The sequence below is a fragment of the Trachurus trachurus genome, assembly GCF_905171665.1.
Source record: "Trachurus trachurus genome assembly, chromosome: 17".
NCBI classification, from domain to species: Eukaryota; Metazoa; Chordata; class Actinopteri; order Carangiformes; family Carangidae; genus Trachurus; species Trachurus trachurus.
This window is the reverse complement of record NC_139900.1, coordinates 4,244,715-4,259,875: the sequence shown is the minus strand read 5'-3', so window position 1 is coordinate 4,259,875 and position 15,161 is coordinate 4,244,715. Positions and strand designations below refer to the sequence as shown.

The window sequence follows — 15,161 nt, the reverse complement described above, 5'->3', positions numbered from 1 at the left end:
ATGTGAAATCAAAGCCTTTTTTGGGTTTAACAGGCTTCCATTGTTGTCAGAAAATGCAGATTGAGTGACTGTGGGGACATACCATGGTCCACTTAGGGTAACCCTTTAAGTTACAGGCTATCAGTTATGTGATAATGTCAAGAAATAGCCAGAAAATAACAATTAATTGCGTCATAATGTCTAGAAATAGCCTAGGAATAATGGTCAGTTTCATTGTAATGTTCATAAAGGCTAAAGATTACTCGTGCTTTCATGCTTTGAGTTTAATGAGAAAGACCAGAATGTCTTCAATTTTCAATTTCAATTTAATTTATTTAAAAGGGACAGTGTACAGTTCAAACATAAATGTTGCCATTTTTTTATTTTATTTTTTTTTTACGTTTATTTTACCAGGCAAATTGCTTGAGATAAAAAAAAAAATCTCTTTTACAAGCATGGCATGGCCAACAAGACATTTGATGCACTGTACCAGATTATAGCTTTAAGCTAATTTGCATCTGTGCACCAAGTCCTTGTAATTGACCGTTTTTGGCCTATTTCTATGCAATCAATCGTTATTTCTTGGCTATTTCTTGATATTATCACATAATAAACGTCCTGTAAATTAAAGGGTTACCAAAAAATGCAACAAGTAAAAAGAAGAAAAAACTGAACTATGGGACTTTCCTGCCCTAAAACTGAAGCAGAGATGAACAGATGAACAAAGATCAATAAATAAAGTTATTGAACTCATGAAACCAGAGACAAGATCTACACACACACACACACCAGCTGTTTGTTTGTGTATCACACTGAGATCATATCATCCAAATGTCACAGTGTTGAGGCAAACACACACACACACACACACACACACACACACACACACACACACACACACACAGCTCTCTGTAGTGTGTGTGTTTACCGACACTGGGAACATCTTCAACCTTCTGGAGTCTCACAGATTAAGATCTGAGGCTCAGGGAGCGACACGTGTTCTCACACAGGTTCATATAGGAACAAGAAGATCAAACATTTACACACACAGACACACACACACACACACACACACACACACACACACACACACACACACAGAGTGCAGGAAGATTTCCTCTGGACCCTTGGAGGTCGACTCTCTGCTGTTTAATTGTGTTTTCACTCTGTCGGTACAAAAGGTCGTTGTCATAGTAACGACCCTGGGCTGACACAGCTGTGTGTGATGCGCCGCATGTCGACAGTTGTGTTTCTGTGTGTGTGTGTGTTCTGTTAACAATAATAATCATGACTTTCTGCTCTGACTTGTTTTCAGTCTGAATTTCAAAATAAAATCCTCAAAGACGAGCAGAAAGGAAGTTCCAGAGATTTTTTTAAAAACCTTAAATCATCAAATGAGTTTCCAGTCATCTTTCTGTCATGAAACGTATCGATTTTATTCAACCAAGGTTCCATGACTCCAGTTTGATTTAGTTTTTTCTTATGTTATTTGTAGAAGAGAAACACAAATATGTATTAAAAAAAATAAAAAAAAGAAAGAAACTTGAAATTGGAAACGTGTTTGACCAACAAAAACAAGAAAATAACTTTTCAGTACATATTAAAATAAACCTGTGAATATATATATATATTTTTTTATACTTTATTTACAGTTTTTAACTTTACAAAACTGTACAAAACATACCACAGTAAAGGAACAGTCAAACATAAAAGAAAACAGAGGAAAAGCAGAGGAAAAGAAAAAGAAAAAGAAAAAAGGGGTTGCCAGATATTTGTAAATTTACCTTTTACATAAATAGACTTACAGAAAAAAACAAAGTTGAGTCAGGTATCACACCTGACATTGGGCCAGGAAGGTCACACCTGTAAATATTTTTTATCAAGAACAAATGAAACTTTCTGAGTTAAATCAGTTTAATTCCTGCTGTTGTTTGGTTTTAATGCATCTGCACCAATTACACTGCAAAAACCCAAAATCTTTCCAAGAATATTTGTCCTTTTTTTTGTCAAAATGTCAAATTTCTGGTCAAAACTAATCTCTTTCCACTTAAAATAAGACTCATCACCTAAAAATTAACTTGTTTTTAGATAATTTTCACTTGTTTCAAACACATTTTCAATTGAAATAAGTAGAAAAATCTGCCAGTGAAAGCAGGTTTTTTGTGTTTGTAATAAGGAAGAAAAACTTGCTCCACTGTCAGATTTTTAAACTTATTTCAAGTGAAAATCTGCTTGAAAGAAGTAAAAAGTGTCAAAAAACAAGCTACTACGAGTCTTATTTTAAGTACAATGAGATTTGTTTTGACTAGAAATGACATTTTGACTAGAAATTAGACAAATATTCCTGGTAAGATATTGAGTTTTTGCAGTGTACCAGTGTAAATAAGAGTTCATGGTTGTGACGGGTCTTTGCTCCACTCAGGACATGGTTCTGGCCAACGAGGAGAACATGCCCATGTTCATCCGCTGTGGCGTCAACGCTCTGGTGGCGGCGTACCTCAACTTCCTGAGCCAGATGATCGCCAACCCTCCGTTCTGTCAACACGTCAGCAAGGTCAGTCAGTCGTCGGCCAATCGGCTCCTTGTCGTGTTGTTGTAGAATCGTTTCCTAAAGCCGACGTCTGTCGATACGCCGACGATGCTCCGCTGTTCTCGCCTGCTTCAAACTTCAAACCGAGGACATGTTCTGTCTCCAGGTGATCGAGCTGAGGAACATGGACGCTCCGTACCTGCTGCCGGAGCACATCTTCAGAGACAAGTGTCCGTAAGTGTCCAACCACCTCAGAAACTATTAAACCAACATAAACTTCAGATCTCTGCACGTCCTCTGTCTCGAACAGAAAGGTCTGACTGCTCATACTCTTGTTCTTGTCTCACTGATTTTATTAATTACACAAATCCTCATTAGAAAGTTGCCAATTTGAGACTCTTATTTTGAAAACCCCTGCACTGGTAACGGCAAGAACTGGAGGTTTCATATTTGCTTGTTGGGTCGTCCATCTGTCCCATTCTCCTGAACGCAACATCTCAGAGGAACGTCCTCATATTCAACCCAAACGTTCACTAAGACTCAGAGATGATCTGATCATGTTTGGGTGGTCAGAGGTGACGGAGGAGAGACAGAGAAACCTTCTACTGATCCTTCAAATCTCCTTAAAGGGATAGTTCAACATTTTGGCAAATTGGCCCATTGCCATAATCCCTATAGTCATAGCAGTAGGTTTGTTACCTTTAATTGTCGGTGCAAGCTATTTTTAGAACGGCGGAGCAGAGCCGTGAGCTGCTCAGAGCTACACTACGGAGGCTCATGGGATTTCTTGGTTTCCCTCATCAAACTCATCAAATACACAATCCAACAACTCCACAACACTCTGGTGGACAAGTTGTGACCTGCACATTCACCACACTATGAGATAATAACACAACGTTACCAGACAGAGTTGTTTTAGAGGGAAATTCATGCAAAACCACTGATGTGCGTTGCCTTCAGGGACAGTTTTTCATCAACAGTCTCTGTATTTCCCACTACAACAACTCTGTCTGGTAACGTTGTGTTATTATCTCATATCGTGGTGATTGTGCAGGTCACAACTTGTCCACGAAAGCGTTTGGAGTTTTGGGGTTTTGTATTTGATGAGTTTGATGAGGGAAACCAAGAAATCCCATGAGCCTCCGTAGCGTAGCTCTGAGCAGCTCACGGCTCTGCTCCGCCGTTCTAAAAATAGCTTGAACTGACAATTAAAGGTAACGAACCTACTGCTATGACTATAGGGATTATGGCAATGGGCCAATTTGCCAAAATGTTGAACCATCCCTTTAATATTCATCAAGATTGTCTCATGTCACATCTAAACTCTGACTCGTCCTTCTCCTCCCTCAGACTCCCCGAGTCGTTGGACAAAGACGACCGGCTGCTCTACTTCCAGACGTGCGACATGGCCGAGTGTCTGGCAGGACCAGGATACAACGCAGAGAGACTGTCCATCCCCTACGTCCCCCAGGTCACAGGTACGAACCCCCAACGCCCAGCTCACCGCTCACAGGAACCTGTTCAACCTGTTCAGAGGTTAAAGGGATAGTTCACCCAAAATTCTAATTTCACTCATCATCTACTCACCCTCATGTCGACTAAGAGCTGTGAGAAGTTTCAGAGTCCTCCGTTCCTTCTCTGAGTTACGGGGGGGGGGGGGGGGGGTCTACGCAGCAGTATTTGTCCATATAATGGTTGTGAATGGATACCAACTGTCTTCGTAACAAAAAGACACACCAAATAACATCTAAATACCTCCATACTGCTCGTCTGTAATGTCCCTCTGGTATTGAAGCCCCGACATGAGAAATTGTTGTTCCGCCAGTCACAGGAAGAGCAGTGAACCGAGACACTGGGAGCTTCCGCTACAAACAAGCTTAAAATATAGACTTATTTAATTTTTTTTCGGAACAATTTCTCATGTTGGGGCTTCAATACAAGAGGGACATTACAGACGAGCAGTATGGAGGTATTTGGATGTTTTTTGGTGTGTCTTTTTTGACGAAGAGAAGTGAGCACCATTCACAACCATTAAATGGACAAACACTGCTGCACGGACCCCCCCGTAACTCCGAGAAGGCATGGAGGACTCTGAAACTTCTCCCAGCTCTTAGTCGACATGAGGGTGAGTAGATAATGAGTGCAATTTGAATTTTGGGTGAACTATCCCTTTAAAAACTCAGATGAAAGGCTTGAACCTGATGATTATTGTTCTGCTTTACACGGCGACATTTTTATTTCCCCGGGTTTCAAACCATCGACTCTGAGGGAAGTTTCTCCTCAAGGTTTTTAGAGGTTGAGGTTCAGTGAACAGAAACAAAAGCTTTTGTCGACGTCAGTGAATCCTCCAGATTCAGTTTTTCTTTGTAGTAAAGTGAAACTCCATAAACAGGGAGAAGAAGAAGAAGAGTGGAGCAGCTGTTGACTTACTCGTCTGTTTGTTTCCTCTCTTTCTCCTTCACGCTCTCAGTTCTTTACACAGTAGGAAAAATCCTCCACAGGTGCAGACAGACGTCCAGAGGTAACAGGAAGTAGAGCTGTCGACCGCTGCTGTAGAGTTAACGTGTTGTTGAACCTGTGAGCTGTGTTTGAAGCTTTGTGTCTAAGACTGCCCCTCGTATCCCATAATAGGGATATGAGGGGCTGATGATTCATCCTTCATTAATGTTTGAGAGAGCAGAGTGTCAGTTCAAGGTTGTAAAACCATCAACTGTCACATGACATCACTGGATTTACCTGAGACATGAAAACACGATGTCAAATCCTTCAGGTCTTATTGAAAGTGAAAAGAGACCAGGTCGAGTCCAGGACCAGGACTGTAGCAGCTCCATTCACTGTACAGAACAAACTGAGTCCTAGAGCTTAAAGCTGCTTCTATCCACCACTTTATCTTCCCATGATCCATTGCGTCACACCACAACGGAAGTCGGTTTTGGTAGCGTTCTAGCGAGCGGCTAACTGGTAGCGTTAGCCACCGGTGTAGGTACCAAATGTGGGGGCTCCGGGCTGCCAAAACCGTTTTGACTAAATCTGATGTTTGTTAAGTCTATAAAACGAATTATTGAACAAACATTACTATTTTTGTGTGCACGTTTTTGTAATTAGTCATGGTTGTCGTAGTTGTTAGCTTTGCTGCTGCTGACAGCTAACAGCAGCAGCTAAGCTAACATCAGGACGTCAGCTGTTAAAACCCTCCCGTTGTGGGACACGACATGAAACTACTCCAGTTAGCTCAGTCATGTTGTAACTAGGATATCCACTGGAAAAATATTTTTTACATGGGCCGTTTATTGAGTTATTATTGACACTGCTAACGGCTAACAGCTAACGGTTAGCCCAGCTAATCTAAAATGTTTGTTCAACAATTCGTTTTATAGACTTCATAAACATCAGAGTAGTCACAACGGTGATGTAGTGACGTGAAAATGTGACATAAAGCTAAAACCTCGTCCGTATTGTTCTCATTAAAATGACGTGATGATTATAAATAAAGTCATAACGGCCAATGTCTATCAACCAGTCTATGCTATCAACAATAGTGTCATGGTGGAATGGAGTGTCATGGCGACACCCAGCGTCATTCTCCGGAAAGTGGTGGATATTCCCGAGGGAATCGAACCCACAACCTCGTAGTTTAGATGTGACATGTGAAACCTGTGCAGTCGTAGCAGATGAGCAGCTGTAGATCAGTAGTAGATCATCAGTTTGTCTTGTTGTTGTAGCTGTTTGACTTGATGAGCTCCATCAGCTGCTTTAATTAATCATTACTGTAACTGTTCTGTCTGCGTCACGTTTGGACTGAATGACGGTGAGTAGACCAGAACATGATGAGAACATGATGAGAACATGAGTAGAGGAGAAGTGTAGTCTGAACATCCTGTAGTGGTTTTATGTTTGTTGGTCATGTTATTGGTACCGAACCAAGTCTCGAGTCGTGACGTGAAGGAGCTGAAGGTTTTCCAGAGGTCCGAGTCCGACAGAACCAGACCTTGTTAGCAGCTAAGCTAGTTAGCAGCTAAGCTAGTTAGCCTGCTCAGGTGTGTGTGTCGGCTCAGCTGTGATGTGATTGGCCTGTCGTCCTGCAGATGAAGACCGTCTGACCAGGAGGAAGAGCTTCGTGGACACCATCTCCCTGCAGGTGGACATCATGTCCAACAGTCTCCCAGACAAGGTGAGTCTGAGTGTTTTACATTGATTGATGGATGGATGGATGGATGGATGGATGGATGATGGATGGATGGATGGATGGATGGATGGATGGATGGATGGATGGATGGATGGATGGATGGATGGATGGATGGATGGATGGATGGATGGATGGATGGATGGATGGATGATGGATGGATGGATGGATGGATGGATGGATGGATGGATGGATGGATGGATGGATGGATGGATGGATAAGATATAAGACTGTTTAATGATCCCACACTGCAAATATAGAAATATAAGACGATATAAAACAAACATATACAAATATATTATAATACTGATGGGTGGATGGATGGATGGATGGATGGATGGATGGATGGATGGATGGATGGATGGATTAATTGATGGATGGATGGATGGATGGATGAATGGATTGATGGATGGATGAATGGATGGAGGGATTAATGGATTGATTGATTGATGGATGGATGGAATAATGGATTAATTGATGGATGGATGGATGGATGGATGGATGGATGGATGGATTAATGGATGGATGATAGATGGATGGATTGACTGATGGATGGATCGATGATGGATGGATGGATGGATGGATGGATGGATGGATGGATGGATGGATGGATGGATGGATGGATTAATGGATGGATGATAGATGGATGGATTGACTGATGGATGGATCAATGGATCGATGATGGATGGATGGATGGATGAATGGATGGATTGATGGATGGATGGAATAATGGATTGATGGATGGATGGATTGATAGATTGATGGATGGATGGATTGATTGATTAATGGAGGGATGGATTGGTTGATGGTTGGGTGGATGGATTAATGGATTGATGGATTGATTGATTGATGGATGGTGGATGGGTGGATTAAGGGATTGATTTATGGATGAATGGATGGATTGATTGATGGATGGATGGATGGATGGATGGATGGATGGATGGATGGATGGATGACCGATTGATTCTGTTTGTATCTCCAGTCTCAGCTGGCCGAGGAGATCACCTTTGAGACCCTGAAGAAGGCCATTGGTGAGTTCAAAGAAACTCTCTCTGTGTGTCTGACCAGCTACTGACCACCTGACCTCTGACCTTTGACCTCTGACCTGCTCCTTGTTTTCAGACACCACCGGCCTGGAGGAGCAGGAGCGGGAGAAGAGGCGTCAGGTGATGGAGAAGTTCCAGAAAGCTCCGTTTGAGGAGATCGCTGCTCACTGCGAGTCCAAGGTACAAAAACAAACGACGATGATGACGATGACGATGATGATGATGATGATGATGATGATGATGATGATGATGATGATGATGATGATATTAAATATTATTGGTCTGACTGTGGAGAGTGAAACCTGTGATCTGTTCCTCAGGCCAACATGCTGCACGACCGACTGGCACAAATCTTTGAACTTACAATTCGGTGAGTTTTATTCATCGATCGACACACAATCAATAGTATAGATAGAAAACATCTAGAATATAGAGCTTTATTAATCTAATAACATGATTAGTTTTGCCAATTAATTAACCATTAACAACCCCCCACCCCCCCTCCTCTCTCTCACCCCTCAGACCTCCCCCCAGTCCATCTGGAGTGGTTTCCATCTCGGCAGGACACACTCAGCACCAGTCGGTTCCGGTCTACGAGATGAAGTTCCCGGACTTGTGTGTCTACTGAACATAAACATTACACACACACACACACACAATACACACACACATGCACCTGCACACACACACATATACATATATACCTGCACAAAATGCAAATTGCTGTTTCAAGAACAAACAGGGTCTGGACCTGTAGTCCAGGTTCTGCAGCACAAACCTTTGATCTTTCAAACTGAACCACAAGAACTTTATTTCCTGACTCACGTCCCTCAAACTTAACACAACTTTATTTACAAAAGTACAACAACCACAACAAACATTAATAATAGTGATAATAATAATGATAATAATAATAATAATGATTTCCGATGCCGTCAGTTGCCGACGCTCCTCTCCCTGTACATACGACCCGTCGCTCCTCAGTCGGGCGGTCGGTCACCTGCTGTAAGAACCGGCTGAAACCGGTTCCAGGCTGTAAATGTGAAGCTTCTGCCTCCTAACGACTGTCTGTTGTCATGGTGACCGTAGAGACCAACGACTTATTAACCGTCAGCTGTAAAAAAAAAAAAAAAAAAACTGAGGAGCCGTCAGTCAGAAGGCTCATTAGCTTTAGGCTCAGTGCTGCATGGCTGCCCCGCCCCCTTTAGTTAGGCCACGCCCCCTCTAGTTTAGCCACGCCCCCTCCCTTTTCTCTATCTTTGCTGTTTAAAGGTGAAGAATCAGAACCGGCTTCGCGATTGGTGATCGAACAAACGCTCTCGTCTTGAGTTCTTCTCCACGAATGACAGGAACAGGAAACGTTTGAAGCTAGCCGCAGTCGAACAAACGTCAGAAAGTCTTCCTCCAATCAGCAAACAGGAAACAGGAAACAGGAAGTGAGTCGGTCTCGCTGCTGTTTTCGCCTTTAGAACAAAACTTTAGGAGAAAAGCTTGCCTTTGTGCACATTGTTACGGTCATTTACGACTTTGTCCCGACATCTCAGCACTTTAGATTCATGTGCGTGACCGTTATGTTCGTTCGTTCAAGGCCTGAAGAGAATGAATGAGAAGGAGAAGTGAAAGAGTGAAAGAAAGAAAGAGTAGAGGAAGAGTTACGATTGTTTCTACGTAGGTTGTGTGTTTTCCCGATGGTTTCGTATGTTTTGAAAGTCGATTGAAGTTGAACTTTGTAAAATCACAAACGTGAGCCTCTGGGGGAGGGGCTTTAGCATTAGCATCAATGCTAACAACAACTGGTTAGCTAGATAGATAAGTAGCGTTAGCCTAGCGGGTGGCGCTTTTGTGGTCACGTCATCGCGATCTCGTTTATCACACAGGAAGTGATTGGCTGAAAAGAAACGCCCACTCTTTGACGTTGGCAAGGTTTGTGTTGTTGTTCCTGGAGTGAATTGGCCAATCAGAGCGTCGGCTACAGAGACGGGGGAAAGACGAAGAAGTAGAAGATGTAGAAACTCTGCGCTGCGTCACATCTTAGCTTTAAAACTCTTATGATTTATCATCATAGCTGCACTGTAACTGCATGATATCTTAATACCAACGAGGTCCCACCCCCGAAGGAGAAGGAGGACGAGGAGGGGGTGGATGGGAGTTTATCTATATTATTATTATTTTCTTTTTTTGTTTTAAATCCATCTAAACAAAGTCGTCTCATGGACTGGGTCCTAAAGTCCGACGGGTTTTCGCTGTGTGTGGAAGAGTGAGTCATCGCTGCAGCGTATCAGAGATATTTTTGTACATTTTCTGCATCTTGTTAATTTGTCTTTGTTTGTTCAATCGATTGATCGTTTGATCGTTGCCTGGTAGAGATTTAGACACGGGGAAATTTTCTTCTTGTTTTATCAAATGCTGGTTCCTTTAATCAATCATTCAGTTTTTTGTTGTTGACCATAAAGACGACGACGGTTCAGGGTTTCAATGGGATGGTGCAGTGGGAGAAATCTCATTCATCAGAATATTACTTGAGTTATTTTTTTGTATGGATTATATCACTTAATTAAATATGATGAAAAGTAAAGAACATTATATCTAGAGTCAGTTATTTTTACATGATACAGAGTTAAAATCAGTGCAATCTGCTCATGTGAGTGAGGAACTATCCAGATTTGTATATTTAAAAAAATTTTGGAGGAAGTTGCAGCTTCGGTTCAGACTCAGAAGTTTATTTTTTAGAGATTAAATGAGAAACGAACTCGGCACAATCGGTCACGTCACCAGCATCACAGAGAAAACTGCCTCCATCTTGAATCTGGACTCAGCAGCACCAGCGTTAAAACTCCTGTAACCATCGGATCACCTGTGAGAACTTGAGCAACGTCCTGGTTTTCAACACAAAGTTAAACCAGCGAGTCGTCGGCGTATCTGCTGATCTTTTGATCTATTGATCGGACACAGGAAGGCGCTGATCAGTTCATTTGGCTTTTTCTTTTTCTTTTTTTTTTAATGGTGCCAAGTTTTTTTTGTTTTTTTGTTTGCCAAAGTGCTGATCAGCGCCCGATCGATTGATGATTAAATGATTAAACCCTAAGAAGCGACGGTCGAACAACATCAGTTCCTTTACTAAACTGCAGGACAGTGAAACGTTTAGTTTTTCAACCTTTAAACAACTTTATAAATGATGACTCAGTGTGAACAGTTTCTGTCCCGAGCTGCAACTTCTCCACCTCAACGAGTCTGAAACTTTTTGAAAAGTGAATATTAGATTAATCAGATTTAGCGCGACCGCTCATTTGAAGCGTAGCAGCAGACCTGTGTATTAATAATAATAAAAAATAATAATAATAAAGAGTTCATATCTGTCGGGATCAAATATGACGTCGTGTTTGCACTTTGATCATCGTGTAGCTGCAGAAACAAATCAGCTCAGATCACAGATCGGGTTTTTTTCTTCTTTTTTTTTCTTAATTTCCAATGTTCAGTTTGTGAAATGTTGCGTTCAAGGAACAACTCTGACAACGTCCCTCTGGACCAGTGAGACGAAGACGCTGGAAAACTTCTGTCTTCACTCTTTTCCAGACGGACGTTTGTGCAGAAACAAGAACAACAAAAAACTGAGCTTCTGTCTTTTTGTTTTGTTTTGTTTTGTCACGTTGGTGATGCAACAGTTTGTAATTTTTGTGCCAGTTTTAGAGAGAAAAAAGTCAACACGTCGTGTGTTCGACTTCACGCCGATGACGTTTCACCACTGGGTGGCGCCGAGGCTCTGCTCTGGCTGCAGGACGACCAATACTCAATCAGAAACTGAGCTCAATGAGAATGAGTGAGAGTTAATCAACCGGTGGTTTCAGAGTTTGTGACTTTTTGCAGCTTTTTATCTGTTTGGGAGAAAAAAAAGTTTGAACGGTGAACTTTTAATTGTCACATTTAAAGAACAACTTCCTGCTCGTTCAGTAATTGATCATCATCTTCAGATCATTTGAGCTCAGTGTTGTTGTTTCCTGCAGCAGCGGCGGAGCCTCGACTCACCACGAAGCCTCTGTTTAATAGTGAAACTGTGCTTTGAGATTCATGTTCAAGAGACTTAAATAAATAAATAAAGTGTTTCTATCAAAGCTGCTCGTCTTTGTTTCTGTTTGTTTTGTTTTTTTTCCTTCAATCGTTTTATTTTCATTTTAAAGATCAGTTCAAGTTCACAGAAAGTCGACGTTTGATTTTCGATGTTCCTATAAATTACAGCGGACAGTAAACGTCACATCTCAAAGCTGCCTCTGAAAAACACGTACGATACATTCACTTAGATCCCCTCCTCTTCCTCTTCTTCCTCCTCTTCCTCTTCTTCTTCCTTTGCTCCTTCCTCCTCTACTTGTTTCACCTGCTCTCTCTCTGGTCGTCCTGTCGGTCGGTGATCGTGGGTTTGAATCCCACTGAGAGTCGGCAGCTCTGTGCTCTCCTCACTGGAGGCAGGAGGAGGAAGAAGAGGAGTCGTCGTCGTCGTCGTCGACTTCTCTTCATCCTTCAGGTCGGAGCTTTCATCGCTGCAGACAGAGTGAACACATGGATCAGTTCCTCATAACTTACAAGGTTTTTTCATAGACGGAGAAGTGACACAATCTGAGAGGAAACATGTTATTTAGGCAGAGGAGAGTGAGAACTACGCTAAAATCCTTTTCTATCTCAGTCACTGGTGTCAAACAGTGGAACAAACTAGAGGATGAGGTAAAAAAATCAAGAAACTTGTGGGCTGGCTTTTAAAAAAGAAATACGAAACTCTATTCTAGACAATTATAAATTGATTTAAACCCAGAGAAAAGAGGTTTATTAACGTTATTCTGGACTGGCTGGAGTTCAGACCGCAGCTCTGCTGTTGTATCACGTATGCTAAGAAAGAAAAATTGTGATGAAATTAATAGGGCTGGGATGATATGCTTTCTCCCGATTCGATTCTTCTACGATTTTTTGGATGGCGATTCGATTGAAATTGCGATTCTACGATATTGCCGATTCTCTCGATTTTTAGTCTTTAGCATTTAACATTTATCTGCACACTGATACTGTAGGAGCCTATAAATTAACATACTCCATTATAAAGTGAACTTAAACCCTTTTCAAAACCTGGACTCTCTGTATGTAAAAAAGGCGAACAAATGCACATTGCACAATATAAAAAAATTGATTTTTGAAAAGAAAATCGATTTTAAAAATCGTCAAAAAAGATATTGCGATATTTATGTTCATTGATTTTTTTCTCCCACCCCTAGAAATTAATGTATTTTGAATGGTAATCGGGCCGGGACCTGATAAGCTTTATGCTTCTCCCGTTTTCCCTTTCGGTCATGTTGCTTGTATTGTGTAACTGAAATTGTGTGATGAAGTCGGATTCAATTAACATGTCCGAAATAAATGAATGAAATAAATAAACCAGGTCTAGGTCCTGGTCCTGGTCCTGGTTCTGGTCCTGTTCTCCTCCAGTCTCACCTGCTCTGGACTTGTGGAGGTGTTGTGTTCACGTCTCCTCCGGGCCTCTGGTCTTCAGAGTTTCCTCCCTCGTCGCTCTCCTCGCTGGACTGAGCCTGGGACTGAGGCGTCACGCGCGGTTTGGGCGGCCGGCTGGCGCGGCGGCAGGCCGGCGGCGGACCGTGACACCGCTGTGACGGCAGACTGTGGTTGAAGTGAGCGGCCGCCATGCACTCAGCCGTGGTTTTATCACAGACGCACTGTAGCTTGTCACACACAGTGACGCCCTGACCTGAAGGAACCAATCACAGACAAGCTTTAGGTCGGTGTCAGCCAATCAGAGGAGAGGCTGAATGTTTTCTAAAGTGTTACAATAAATAATATAACAGAGCAGATTTCAGAATAAAACACTCAGAGAAACCAAATCCTGCAAAGTTGTTGGATGGATGGTGGGTCCAGGTGGTGAGGGGGCGGGACTTAGTTGTGACATCACAAAGTGACAGGAAGTCCTGACGGCTGGTTTTAAGGCTCAGTTTCTGAATACAGGCTGTGTGCATTTCTCTGTGGACTGAGGCTTTGACACTTACATACAGTATTAATATAGAACCTAGAGCTGCTTTATAATCACACTACACATGGACATCTACCTTTATACTGTATGGAGCTTTAACACAAACATCTACCTTTATACTGTATGGAGCTTTAACACAAACATCTACCTTTATACTGTATGGAGCTTTAACACAAACATCTACCTTTATACTGTATGGAGCTTTAACACAAACATCTACCTTTATACTGTATGGAGCTTTAACACAAACATCTACCTTTATTCTGAAGGAGCTTTAACACAAACATCTACCTTTATTTTGAAGGAGCTTTAATACAAACATCTACCTTTATACTGTATGGAGCTTTAACACAAACATCTACCTTTATACCATACGCTGTTGCTTTAGTTTTGGTTTGTCCACTCTGGGCTCCTGTAGAATCACCTGTTCCCTATGTAAACATGAATAACTCCACCTGCTGCTACTCACATCGAGGTTTCCCGCCCTCACAGGACACGTGGGCGTTGAGTTTCCTCTCTGAGCTGCAGCCCATGGAGCCGATCTGCTTCAGGCAGCAGCGGTGGAAGAAGCAACACCTGGACAGAGGAAGAGTTCAGGTTTCAGAGTTTGTAGTGAGACATCAGTCAAAGGTTTTATGAGACGGGAAGTAGATGAATCTTTCCCGTCGTCCTGAGTGTTTGTTTTCTCTGTGAGCTCTGAGATAAACCTATTGGTGGAGCGTCAGATAGTTTTGACCTTCACGTTTCTTCTTTTTCTTCTAGTGTCTAGTGAATTTGAAATTGACATAAGCATGAAATTTGGTACAAATACTCTCTAAGGGTCACTCCATATGGCAGCCATTTTTCAAGATGGCTTCCAGGTATTGTACCAATATGTCTGACATCAGTATGTAATTATCAAAGTCAGTTCATTTTGGTCTAAAGTATTTTATGGGTCTCACATTTCATTATTATAAAGGTTGTTTCATCATAATCTTGGATTTGCACTGTAAATCATCTTAATTGTTTCATTACAAATTAATATTTCATGCAGAAAACTCATAGTTTATGCTCCATTTTAGTCTAGTTTTATATATATTATTTAATTTATTTATTTAATATTTATTTAATGTTTTCATGCAGTTTTTTTCCCATTTCCAGTTTTTACTGTTAAATGTTTTGTCGTTATGTAAAGCACATTGAGTTGCCCCACATGTATATTGGGTTCATTCAAGAAAACTAATAGGTCTCAGTGTTTCCGCTAGGATTTTTTTAAGGAAAAGCGGCAATTTGTGCCAAATTTTTGCTATTATCTATAATGAGTAGGTGTGTTTCCATTAACCCCTAGAAATGCGTAAAACCTAAATATCGCAATAAAAAATTCGCAATGGAAACGCCTACATTCCAAAAAACGTCTCAAAT

The 15,161-nt window shown here is 41.6% G+C and overlaps 1 protein-coding gene across 1 annotated transcript in view; it reads left to right on the top strand.

Annotated features, from left to right (window-relative positions):
* efr3a (EFR3 homolog A) overlaps positions 1-11,832 on the top strand; it is an 82,262-nt gene extending 70,430 nt beyond the window's left edge. Inside the window, exons 15-22 of the mRNA XM_083991993.1 lie at positions 2,402-2,533; positions 2,676-2,743; positions 3,860-3,987; positions 6,595-6,680; positions 7,675-7,723; positions 7,815-7,918; positions 8,059-8,108; positions 8,261-11,832. Of these exons, the coding sequence (XP_083848119.1) occupies positions 2,402-2,533; positions 2,676-2,743; positions 3,860-3,987; positions 6,595-6,680; positions 7,675-7,723; positions 7,815-7,918; positions 8,059-8,108; positions 8,261-8,366 (723 nt within the window). The 3' untranslated portion in view covers positions 8,367-11,832. The remainder of the gene's footprint in view (positions 1-2,401; positions 2,534-2,675; positions 2,744-3,859; positions 3,988-6,594; positions 6,681-7,674; positions 7,724-7,814; positions 7,919-8,058; positions 8,109-8,260) is intronic.
* The last annotated feature ends 3,329 nt before the right edge of the window (positions 11,833-15,161 follow it).